General features: G+C 42.6%; 1 protein-coding gene across 1 annotated transcript in view; it reads left to right on the top strand.

Annotated features, from left to right (window-relative positions):
• The window catches only part of LOC111962822 (A disintegrin and metalloproteinase with thrombospondin motifs 6), a 100,200-nt gene that overhangs the window by 73,094 nt on the left and 14,087 nt on the right, over positions 1-13,019 (top strand). The window contains 3 exon segments of the mRNA XM_070443253.1: positions 3,061-3,184; positions 4,958-5,038; positions 6,687-6,850. Coding sequence (XP_070299354.1) covers positions 3,061-3,184; positions 4,958-5,038; positions 6,687-6,850 — 369 coding nt within the window.

Here is a 13,019-nt window from a genome sequence, read left to right as displayed (position 1 = left end):
GGCTTGGGAGACAGAGAGGAGTTAAATCTGTGCCAAACAGGTAGAGGATCAAGTATTTAGGAGTTGCTATGTTTTCCGGTTGGCATTTCCTCTTGGATTTTTTCGCAGCTAGCAAAGCGTTCCAGTCAGCCACAATCACAGTGTGGGGTTTAAATTGGAAGCACCATGGCCTAATACGGAACGACGATTACGAACTCATGAAAGGACGGCACTATTTTCCTTCATCATAGTGTGTCTGTTACCATAGCGTTTGCTGGATCAGACTAACTTATGGTTACTACTGGTTAGTGTAGTCATCCATTCAGGCTCCACTGAAGATCAAAGGGACAAGAAAGTCATCAATTTTAGTGCCTTAACCCCCAACAATAAAAACGATTTGATGGTCGTTTTTTGTTGAGTGAAGCAAAATAATTAAGGCGTGCCAGTGTTTCTCAGGGCGCACACGCACTCCTTGTTGTCTTTAACTAATTCACTTAAATGAACTCGAGCAGGTTTTTTGGAGGCAGCACTAAAGTTGCACACCAGGTTATTCATTTCAATCCCAGGTTTATGATTTGGCTCTCTTGTCCCCTTTGAATAAACTGCATTTAAGCAGACATCCCTGATTTTCTTGAACGAAAAAAAATTACAACTCACAAAGAGGCCCACTGAAGTCCAAACCCAGAAATGTGATTTAACAAAGAACTGGCTTTCCCTGGCATTGTTTTTCTTTTGAGGCCAGTTCAGTCCAATCCGCAAGTGACTCATAGAAGAGTTCTGGGTGGGTTTCTCCCGTGGGGTTGTCCCTGTGTTTGTCCTGGGTCAACAACGGTTCATGTTTGGAGCCATGGGCTCTTCCTGACTTACTGCAGGCGATGAGGATAAACACCGCAGGCACATTTTTTGACACTTGCTTTTAGAAGTTGTGTTGTTACTGGTGTTCTGTGGATACGTTGGCCTACTAGGTCGAAGAATGGGACCTATAAAAAAAAAAAAAAAAGAGAAAATAATGCAGTTTACAATATAGATTTTTTTTTTTTTCAATTTCACCAGAAACCTTTTGTGGTGCTAGTTGTGACCAGCCCTGTTCTCTCTCTCCTCTAGACGTTTTGGTTGATAGTAATAAAAGACTTCTATTAGTCATGCTTTGATTCTGAAATCCTGGACTGGGGCCTGACGTCAACTTCAGTATGGACACTGGAGAGATAGCTGGGGCTGCCTTTGACACTCAACACCACACAAGTGACATCCACCCTCTGGACGTTTTCTCCAATCTCCAAATGGTAGGCTGACAGTCCATAGATTCTGTAGCCAAGCTACAGAGGGAGCTCATAGCGTTTGATAATGGAAGTTGTGTGATAAAGATTTCAACTTTTAGCGCTGACGGCCTGGGAGGAGTAGGACTAGACTGTGCTTTTATGAGTTGTGGTGTGTGGTGTGTGTGTGTTGTGTGTGTGTGTCTGTTTGTCTGTCTTGAGTGTGGTAAGTGTTCTTGTGACGTAGTGCTGGTAATATTTAGGTTGTCGTTACTGTAAATTTCCCCAGATAAAAGTAGTGCTTCTGGTTCCCACGCTGTGACTCACCCCAGTCAAACAGACCCACGCTGCTTCCAGTCAGGACCCAGCCAGTAGGGTGCTGACTCCCCCATAGGAGAAACACTGTACCGCGGCTCTGACCCGATTACATTGTGATAGATAAGCTAATAAACTGGATGACTGTAACCTAATGTAATGATCCTGACCATGTGACCTGACCAGGAAACCCGACCCGACCAAAACTCAGCCTGCGACCCAGTTTGTACAGTTTATAGTCACAGTGTTTGTGTTCCTTCTTATCTCAAGGGACCTTGTTTATATGATACTTGACTGACTGGGAAAAAGTGACTGAGAGACAGCAAAGAAATAGCATTATCCAATATGGAACAATGTAGCGTTAGAACAAAACTTGGCGTTTCAGTCAGTTGGTTTTCATTGAGTGGCTGGCAGAGGTCTTAATCTAGACTCTTATCACAACTCAACAGGTCATGTCTGGGATTGTTTTGAAGTTCTCCTCAGGAAACTGGCTATCCAGATTAATGTGGAAGTTGAATTGAAAGACACTGTCATTTATTTCACCACTGGGCGTTTGTTGAAAACAAGGTTTGAATTTACATTCAAAATGAAAAAAGCTGAAAATAATGTGTTTAATAATGAGATCTGGCATCTACTGCTGTCTTTGTTCTGTGTGTGTACACTGTACAGTATGTGTACAATCGGGTTAGGGTGTGTGTGTGTGTGTGTGTGTGTTGGAGGTTTCTTCCCAGAAAGCACTGGGACATGTTCATTCCTAGTCACAGTCCAATGTGCCTTTTTATTTCAGCAGCAGTTGGCCTTCTAGAGTCTTCTAGAGTCTCTGACATGATGTGATTAATCTCTGGAACACCGTCTGCTTGGAGGCTGCTCGGAAAATACTCAAAATGCTTCATGTAGGCCTGTGCACGTGTTGGAGAAAGACAAAGGGAGAGAGAGAACAGAGAGAAAATGAAAGAGAGAAGAAACAGATAGGGATAGAGCAGAGAAATGTGGACGGAGAGAGAGAGAGAGAGAGAGAGAGAGAGAGAGAATGAGAGCGAGAACGGAGAAAATAGAGAGTGAGGGACAAAAGGGGGCGAGAGAGAGTGAATGCGAGGGATGTGTGAGAATACATTTATTTTTCTCTTCTGTCATTAACGTGACACCCGCTAATTCTCCCTATCACATTTTAGAGGAGTCTATACAACTATGAAATACTCACTTTACCGTAACTCTCTAAAAGAGACTGGCAGTTCAACGACTGTTCAACGACTGTTCAGTCTGACCCTCTCGTCCAACTGTCGTTCTACGGTTGTTAATCACTTACTATCCAATCATGAGTTAGCGTTTTAAATTGACGTAAAACTGCTGCTCCATGCAGCTTCCACAGACTTGAAGTCACTTCTTCAGCACTTTTCTTTATTACTATGGTATTACTATGGTATTACTATAGTATTATTAAACAGTGTCGTTACTATGGTGTAAGTTATACTTAAAGCAATATAACATGGTATCCTGTCTCCTCTCTCAGCACGTTGGCTGTGACAACATCCTGGGTTCGGACGCCAAGGAGGACCGCTGTCGGGTGTGTGGAGGGGACGGCAGCACCTGTGAGACCACAGAGGGACTGTTCAATGACTCCCTACCCAGAGGAGGTAAGACCCAGTCTGGGGACAGAACTTGACAGGGCTCTTTACTTCAGGTGTGCAAATGTTCTAGTTCCATAGAAACGGAAGGAAAGGTCAAGGGTCATGAGGTCTCTCCTCTGAGCAAGTACACGTAGTGGGAGAGTAGTATATACACTGAGAGGACAAAATATTAGGAACACCTTGCTAATATTGAGTTGCACCCCTTTTACTCTCAGAACAGCCTCAGTTCATCGGGACTCTACAAGGTGTCGAAAGCGTTCCACAGGGATGCTGGCCCATGTTGACTCCAATGATTCCCACAGTTGTGTCAAGTTGGCTGGATGTCCTTTGTGTGGTGGACCATTCTTGATATACACGGGAAACTGTTGAGTGTGAAAAAACCTGCAGCGTTGCAGTTCTCGACACACTCAAACCGGTGTGCCTGGCACCTACTACCATACCCTGTTCAAAGGCACTTCAATCTTTTGTCTTGCCCACTCCGCATCTCAGTTGTCTCAAGGCTTACAAATCCTCCTTTAAGTGGATTTAACAGGTAACATCAATAAGGGTTCATAGCTTTCACCTGGATTCACCTGGTCATTCTAGGTCGTGGAAAGAGCAGGTGTTCCCAATGTTTTGTACACTCGGTGTAGATATAAAAAAGGATGTGTAACGTGTAAAGGAGAGAGGATCAGAGACGAGGAGTGTGTAATGTAGAGGAGACAGCAGTGTAAAGAAGGGAGGATCAGAGAAGAGGAGTGTGTAATGTAGAGGAGACAGCAGTGTTAAAGAAGGGAGGAGGTCAGAGAAGAGGGTGTGGTAATGTAGAGGAGACAGCAGTGTAAAGAAGGGAGGATCAGAGAAGGAGTGGTGTGATAGATGTAGAGGGGGAGAGCAGCGCAGTGTGAAAGTAAGGGCGAGGAGTTCAGAGAAGGAGCGGAGGAGTGTGTAATGTAGAGGAGAGACAGCAGTGTAAAGAAGGGAGGATCAGAGACGAGGGGTGTGGTAATGTAGAGGAGACAGCAGTGTAAAGAAGGGGAGGATCAGAGAAGAGGAGAGTGGTGTAATTGTAGGAGGAGACAGCAGTGTAAAAAGGGAGGATTCAGAGAGAGGAGTGTGTAATGTGAGGAGGACAAGAAGTGTAAAGAAGGGAGGATCAGAGACAGAGGAGTGTGTATGTAGAGCGAGAGCAGCAGTGGTAAAGAAGGGAGGATCAGAGAAGAGGAGTGTGTAATGTAGAGGAGACGCAGTGTAAAAAAGAAGGGAGGATCAGAGACGAGGAGTGTGTAATGTAGAGGAGACAGCAGTGTGTAGAGAAGAGTATGTGTTTCAGAGAGAGTCCATTCCTCTGTGCATTCTGAAAGCTGCCAAACACCACAAGTTTGTAAGCACTTTCCGGGAGACACATCCTCGTGCAGAAAAGCAAGGTAAAAACTCAGGAACGTATTGTCTTTTTGGCAGAGCAGCCCTCTCCCAGCTCCAACAGAGCACTGTAGCCAAACACTTCATTTTTCATGGAAACCTGTGTGTTTTTTCCCCCCTTTGTCACCCAATGATAAAGCGTATAGTTTGTGGAGTTGAGAAACATGTTGTCAAAACATAAATGGAAACATAATATATTTGCATTAATTACATCATCCGGTGAAGGACTCGGACTGGTGATATGGCTTCATCCTGACTCTGGTTCCAAGACTAGTCTATAGAGAGACAAAAGCACTTTCTCCTTCTATGGTATGTCCAGTAATGCATCTAAAAAAAATTGCTTTGTGTCTGTAATGGTGGTGTCCTTTTCTCTACCAGGTTACATGGAGGTTGTTCTGATACCAAGGGGATCAGTCCACATAGAAATCCAAGAAATTGCCATGTCCAAGAACTACATCGGTAAGTGACCTCTTTCGAACGCTATACGTGACGGTCGTCGTTCGAATTATTTTGATCATCCTGTATTTCTTTACAGTCTATATATCTGAAAATGTTCTAAGTCGTTATGGCCCGTCCATAACTCCACAAAATTAGTGAACAGTAATGTGAAGCAGTTTGAAATGAACCTGTTTCATATTAGAGGGTTTGCTTCAGTTCTTGGTTTAAAGATCCAGTTTTCCGCATCACCTGGTGCTTTCTCAGTCTAGAGCAGAGCAGACAATGTATTTTTAACTCGCACTAAATTAACAGCTTCGACATTAGAGAAAGTATTCAGCGCGCGTCCAGTGGGAGTCTTTGGCGTTGGTCTCCCCCTCTTCGTTCCAGACGAAAACAGAACAACATTCACAGCTCTGACAGGCAGAATCGAAAGAATCAAACAAGCCCATTTCATTTAGTGCTGTTGTCACGGGCTGACATTAAGTAGGGAGTTAGCCGTGTGACAGAGTGGGGAATTTACAGCTCAGGTTGTTGATGGAGGACTGAAATGAGGCTTTGAAACGTCAGGCGCTGTTAGATTTACAACCCTGCGGTGACAGCCCTGAGGCCCTCGTGGATTCAAGTGGATAGAAGAATATTTATATATCAACATTTGTTTTATTTGATACACGTTTTAACGATTGTCACTTTGTGTCCTATTGTGTAGACGGCACTCTCTATGTCCCTTCCAAGTAATGTGTGACAGACCCTAAAGGCTGTGGGAGTATTTGGTCTTGGTAAAGTTGTGTGAGGCTGCCTTTAGCAGTGGAGATGGACTGAGAGCTCACTATTTGAATGTGCAGATGAGGTGGCAGTAAAGACCGCATTCTGTCAGCTATCCCCCAAAACAGGAGGAGTCAAATAAGTATTGTTGTAATGAAGTACGTAAATGCTGCAAAGTGCTTACGCATGAGGAATCAGCTAGAGACAGATAGAGAGAGAGAGAGAGGGAACACAGTGTTTGGATCGTTTCTCCTCAATTTGGCCCCATTTCAACTCTGAGAAAATGGATATTTTGAGATGTGTTGTGCTTGGAGACGACTCCATTGTTTTGACGACATGCAGGAATGGTATTCATGGGATTCTTCCAGGCTTTCACCTGAAGAGTGTGTGTGGTTGTGTGTGTGTGCGTTTTCTCTTTCCCTCTGAAAGGTGAGAGAGTCTGTGTGTGTGTGTGTGTGTGTGTGTGTGTGTGTGTGTGTGTGTGTGTGTGTGTGTGTGTGTGTGTGTGTGTGTGTGTGTGTGTGTGTGTGTGTGTGTGTGTGCTCGCCCTGAGTGCTGCACAGTGTCTGTTGAGGAAAAGAAAGTTGCCAATGACATCAGGAGAGGACGACGGTGTTGATGATGAATGATGGTGATGACATCACACCAAAACACTGCCACCACCTGTTGTCTTGGCTACCGTTCCTGGGTAGTCTTTGGCTCACCACTCTTGTCAGCGTTTTAACAGGCTGCTATTTTAGCTGTAGGGGGTTCAGTGAACTACACTCAACCCTGCCTGAGAGCTGACAATGTGTCTTAGCGACGCCAGCGCGTTCCTCCTACCTAGGCTTTATCTCAGTGGGCTATAACACGGTGCTGTGGGTACAAATCCAACTAGACACCTTCTTCTATCGGTGCCTTTCTGTAGCATTGAAGTCAGAGGGAGATGACTACTTCATCAACGGAGCGTGGACCATCGACTGGCCCAGGAAGTTTGACATCGCAGGGACAGCGTTCCACTACAAGAGACCACTTGACGAACCTGAGTCGCTAGAGGCCCTGGGGGCCACCACGGACAACCTGGTCGTCATGGTAACCACATTTGACTGTTTTGTTGTGTGTTGAGTAAACAATGGGGGAGGGGTTTGTCTTTGACACAGAAAGAGGATCAAACACAAAAAGGGCTTTTTCAGGCATCTTTCAGCGCACCGGGTGTCCTTAGTCAATTTGGGGGATGGAGAGATTCCACGAAAAAGTGAATTTCACAAAGACAACCTTCAGATGTTACCAGTTTGAATTGACATGAAGCACAACAGCTGCTCCCAGCAAGCCTTAGCTGACCTTCAGGCCAGTAAGACAGTGCTGGTTTGGGGTTTAATACAGTATACACAGCAATGTAGATATTGAAAAAGCCATTTCTGGCTCAATTCAAATGCAAATGGACATGTGTTTTGGTGAGGGTGTGTGTTTATGTTTGCGAGCGTGTTCTGGCTTGTGAAAGCCTGTGTGTGTATGTGCACGGGTGTAAGTGGGTGTAATGCCTGGATGTCTGTGTGTGTGTGTGTGTGTGTGTTTGTGTTTCTTTAAGCCGTCCCACTCAATGGCCCTCAGGACCGCAGTGGCTTTTGCCTGGACATGAATATTGGAAATACCAGACCCCACAGCACTACTGGAATAGGGCTGGGGTTAACCCGGTTAGGGTTAGGAATAAACAGAGCTGTCTATCCCACCACAGGCCATTCCGTTGTGGCAACTGAAAACTGCATCATTCCTATGTTCCCTTGCATCAAATACTGCACCAAATACGCTTGCATAAACCCAGTGCTCATTGGATGATTCGAGTCTCCGCTGCAGTACTGTACAGTTTTACTGGGGACTTATTCTACATTTCAATAATAAATCATTTAGATTTTTACATTGTGTTAATGACGGCAGACTGACTGATTTCCACGTTTTCAGAACACGTTTTTTCAAGATGAGTGATGAGAAGAGACTCGTCCAACCCATCGGGTATCTCACTACGCCCCCATATGCCCTGTCTTGAAATATGCAGGCAGACGCATTAAAAGCACGTTTACATTGTAATACTTCTGGCAGCCAGTTTATAGCGTTCCCACTAAGCATGGATTATTGAGTCATTATTATACTGAACAAAAATATAAACGCAACATTAGGCCCTGATCTATGGATTTCACATGACTGGGAATACAGATATGCATCTGTTGGTCACAGATACCTTAAAAAAATAAAAGTGGGGGCGTGCATCAGAAAACCAGTCAGTATCTGGTGTGACCACCATTTGCCTCATGCAGCGCGACACATCTCTTTCGTATAGAGTTGATCAGGCTGTTGATTGTGGCCTGTGGAATGTTGTCCCACTCCTCTTCAATGGCTGTGTGAAGTTGCTGGATATTGGCGGGAACTGCAACACACTGTCGTACGTGTCTGGTGAGTATGTAGGCCATGGAAGAACTGGGAAATTTTCCAGGAATTGTGTATAGATCCTTGTGACATGGGGCAGTGCGTTATCATGCTGAAACATGAGGTGATGGCGGCGGAGGAATGGCACAACAATGGGCCTCAGGATCTCGTCACGTTATCTCTGTGCGTTCAATTTGCCATTGACAAAATGCAGTTGTGTTCGTTGTCCGTAGCTTATGCTTGCCCCATACCATAACCCCACCACCACCATGGGGCACTCTGTTCACTACAGTGACATCAGCAAACCGCTCGCCCACATGACGCCATACACGTGGACTGCGGTTGTGAGGCCGGTTGGACATACTGCCAAATTCTATAAAATGATGTTGCAGGCAGCTTATGGTAGAGAAATTAACATTAAATTCTCTGGCAACAGCTCTGTTGGACATTCCTGCAGTCAGCATGCCAATTGCAAGATTCCCCTAAAACTTGAGACATCTGTGGCATTGTGTTGTCTGAAAAAACTACATATTTTAGAGTGGACTTTTATTGTCCCCAGCACAAGGTGCATCTGTGTAATTTCAGATCATGAGACATGGGCACACTTTACATGTTGCGTTTATATTTTTGCTCATTGTAGTTTTACACTTAAGACATGACTCTGCCGTTGTGCTGTAGAATGTGCATTTTGTCTCTTGTGTAATACATTCTATACATTATGTATATTGGATTAAGCGTACATTATTTAGTTATCTCCAACCGTCCCTCCATCTTGCGCCAACAATTTGTTATTGTTGTTATTATTTTAAAGTTATTTAAGTTATTTTAAAGTTTATATTTTTTTCTAAGAGATTGTCAGTTGGGTATGCTCTCTGCAAGGTTTTGTATATTTTCCCGATCATATGAGCATTCTTTTCCGACTCAAATCAGATTTGCTCAAGGTTGCTCTGAGGTCCAAAAGATTCAAATATACATTTTGTGATATGTAATTTTTAAATTGCATGTATTTGAAACGATCTATATTGGTCAGTCCAAAATTACTTTTTAATTTTATCATGGAAATAAATGTATTTCCTGTTACCAAGTCATTTACAGATTCTGTGCCTTTAGTTTTCCATGTGGACCAATTTATTGGTGAATTCTGAAAAGCTATCCAAGGATTATTCCATAAGGCTGGGTTTTTAGGAAAGTTTGTGGAAATGTGAAAGGAATGTAGGAGAATATAACACAGTAGATCTGGTAAAAGATAATACCATCATCTTTGAAATGCAAGAGAAAGGCCATAATGTATTATTCCAGCCCAGCTGCAATTTAGATTTTGATCACTAGATGGCAGCACTGTATGTGCAACATTTTAGACTGATCCAATGAACCATTGCATTTCTGTTCAAAATGTTGTGTCAAGACTGCCCAAATGTGCCTAATTTGTTTATTAATAACTTTTCATGTTCAAAACTGTGCACTCTCCTTAAACAATAGCATGGTATTATTTCACTGTAATAGCTACTGTAAATTGGACAGTGCAGTTACATTAACAAGAATTGAAGCTTTCTGACAATATCAGATATGTCTATGTCCTGGGAAATGTTCTTGTTACTTACAACCAACCTCATGCTAATCGCATTAGCCTACGTTAGCTCTAAATCAGATCTAATTTTTGCCAAGTATGAGATTATCATCCCCCTAATGTACACCTGAAATGCATCACAAATTATATCGGGGGTTGGTTTTTCTCTGTCCTCTACAGTGGCTTCAGAAAATGTTCACACCCCTTGACTTGAATATCCCTTTGAGCGTGTTGAAGTTATTAATTACAGTTTTGATGGTGTATCAATACACCCAGTCACTACAAAGATACAGGCATCCTTCCTAACTCAGTTGCCGGAGAAGAAGGAAACCACTCAGGGATTTCACCATGAGGCCAATGGTGACTTTAAAACAGTTACAAAGTTAAATGGCTGTGATAGGAGAAAATTGAGGATGGATCAACAACATTGTAGTTTCTCCACATTACTAACCTAAATGACAGTGAAAAGAAGGAAACTTGAACAGAAGGAAGCCAAAACATGCATCCTGTTTGCAAAAAGTTGCATTAAAGTAACAGTACAAAAAATGTGGCAAAGAAAGGAAATTTATGCCCTGAATACAAAGCATTATGTTTGGGCAAATCCAACACAACACATCGCTGAGCATGGTTGTGGCTGCATCATGTTATGGGTATGCTTGTCATCGACACGAACTAGGGAGTTTTTTAGGATAAAAGAAATGGAAACGAGCTAAGCACAGTCAAAATCCTAGAGGAAAACCTGGTTCAGTCTGCTTTCCAATAGACACTGGGAGACAAATTCAACTTTCAGCAGGACAATAACCTAAAACACAAGGCCAAATCTACACTGGAGTTGCTTACCAAAATGACATTGAATGTTCCTGAGTGGCCTAGTTACATTTGTGACTTAAATCGCCTTGAAAATCTATGACAACACTTCAAATCGTCTGTCTAGCAATGATCAACAACAAACTTGATAGAGCTTGAAGTATAAAAAAATGTATAATGTGCAAATATTGTACAGTCTAGGTGTGCAAAATTCTTAAAGATTTACTCAGAAAGACTCACAGCTGTAATTGCTGCCTAAGGTTATTCTAACATGTATTGACTCAGGGGGTTAAATACTTATGTAATCAAGATATATTAGTGTTTAATTTTTCATATATTTATTTTTACAAATGTTAAAAGTTACACAGTATTTTGTGTAGATCGTTGACAAAAATTATAATTAAATCCATTTTAATCCTACCTTGTAACCCAACAAAATGGGCTGTCAAGTGGTGTGAATACTTTCTGAAGGCACTGTAAGTCAACATTTATAATGGTAAAGGTTTTTAATAAATTTCAGGTGCAGAAGATGTGTTCATTCTCCAAATTCTGTCGCTAAGTGTATTTCATGATACTGGAGAATGATCTGATATCACTATATCATTCATTTTTAAATCCAGTAAATAGAAAAAAATTGTCAGTTCTTGAATAGCATTTCTTACTTTGAGAAAGAAAGAAATAGTATTTTGTAGTTAGGAATAATACTCTCTAGGTGTCCTGTAAATCATTTACAGAGAGCACTATTTTCAGCCTAAATGTGCCTTTTTTATTACCACATCTGTTTGAATGTGTAATTTAGGTCACCTGCTAAAATAATGGTTTCTTTATCTAATATAGCTAAAAACACCAGACTTTCCCCTGGTGGGAAGTGCCTTCGGAAACTATTCAGACCCCTTCCCTTTTTCCACATTTTGTAACGTTACAGCCTTATTCTAAAAATGATTAGATTAAACTTTTTTTCTCATCAATCGAAACACAATACCCCATAATGACAAAGCGAAAACAGGTTTTTAGACATTTTTGCTAATTTATGAAGAATAAAAACTGAAATACCTTATTTACATAAGTATTCAGACCCTTTGCTATGAGACTCTAAATTGAGCTCAGGTGCATCCTGTTTCCATTGATCATCCTTGAGATGTTTTTACAACTTGATTGGAGTCCACCTGTGGTAAATTAAATTGATTGGACATGATTTGGAAAGGCACACACCTGTCTATATAAGGTCCCACAGTTGACAGTACATGTCAGAGCAAAAACCAACCCATGAGGTCGAAGGAATTGTCCGTAGAGCTCCGAGACAGGATTGTGTCGAGGCACAGATATGGGGAAGGCTACCAAAACATTTCTGCAGCATTGAAGGTCCCCAAAGAACACAGTGGACTCCATCATTCTTAAATGGAAGAAGTTTGGAACCACCAAGACTCTTCCTAGAGCTGGCCTCCCAGCCAAACTGAGCAATCAGGGGAGAAGGGCCATGGTCAGGGAGGTGACCAAGAACCTGATGGTCACTCTGACAGAACTCTTGAGTTTCTCTGTGGAGATGGGAGAACCTTCCTGAAGGACAACCATCTCTGCAGCGCTCCACAAATCAGGCCTTTATGGTAGAGTGGCCAGACGGAAGCCACTCCTGCTTGGAGTTTGCCAAAAGGCACCTAAAGACTCTCAGTCCATGAGAAACAAGATTCTCAGGTCTGATGAAACCAAGATTGAACTATTTGGCCTGAATGCCAAGCGTCACATCTGGAGGAAACCTGGTGAAACATGTTGGTGGCAGCATCATGCTGTGGGGATGTTTTTCAGCAGCAGGGACTGGGAGACTAGTCAGGATCGAGGAAAAGATGAACGGAGCAAAGTACAGAAAGATCCTTGATGAAAACCTGCTCCAGAGCTCTCAGGACCTCAGACTGGGGTGAAGGTTCACCTTCCAACAGGACAACAACCCTAAGCACACAGCCAAGACAACGCAGGAGTGGCTTCGGGACAAGTCTCTGAATGCCTTTGATTGGCCCAGCCAAAGCCCGGACTTGAACCCGATCGAACATCTCTGGAGGGGCCTGAAAATAGCTGTGCAGCAACGTTCCCCATCCAACCTGACAGAGCTTGAGAGGATCTGCAGAGAAGAATAGGAGAAACTCCCCAAATAAAGGTGTGCCAAGTTTGTAGCGTCATACCCAAGAAGACTCGAGGCTGTAATCGCTGCCAAAGGTGCTTCAACAAAGAGTAAAGGGTCTGAATACTTATGTAAATGTGATATTTCAGTTGTTTATTTTTTATACATTTGCAAAAAAAATTTTTTTTTCACTTTGTCATTATGGGGTTTTGCATGTAGATTGATGCGGGGAAAAAAACATTTAATCCATTTCAGAATAAGGCTGTAACGTAACAAAGTGTGGAAGAAGTCAAGGGGTCTGAATACTTTCCGAATGCACAATACATTGAAATCAATGTGTATTTTTCACCATG

Source organism: Salvelinus sp. IW2-2015, linkage group LG4q.1:29, assembly GCF_002910315.2.
Source record: "Salvelinus sp. IW2-2015 linkage group LG4q.1:29, ASM291031v2, whole genome shotgun sequence".
Taxonomy (NCBI): domain Eukaryota; kingdom Metazoa; phylum Chordata; class Actinopteri; order Salmoniformes; family Salmonidae; genus Salvelinus; species Salvelinus sp. IW2-2015.
Note: the sequence above shows the minus strand (reverse complement) of the source record. Positions and strands in the feature narration are given on the sequence as shown.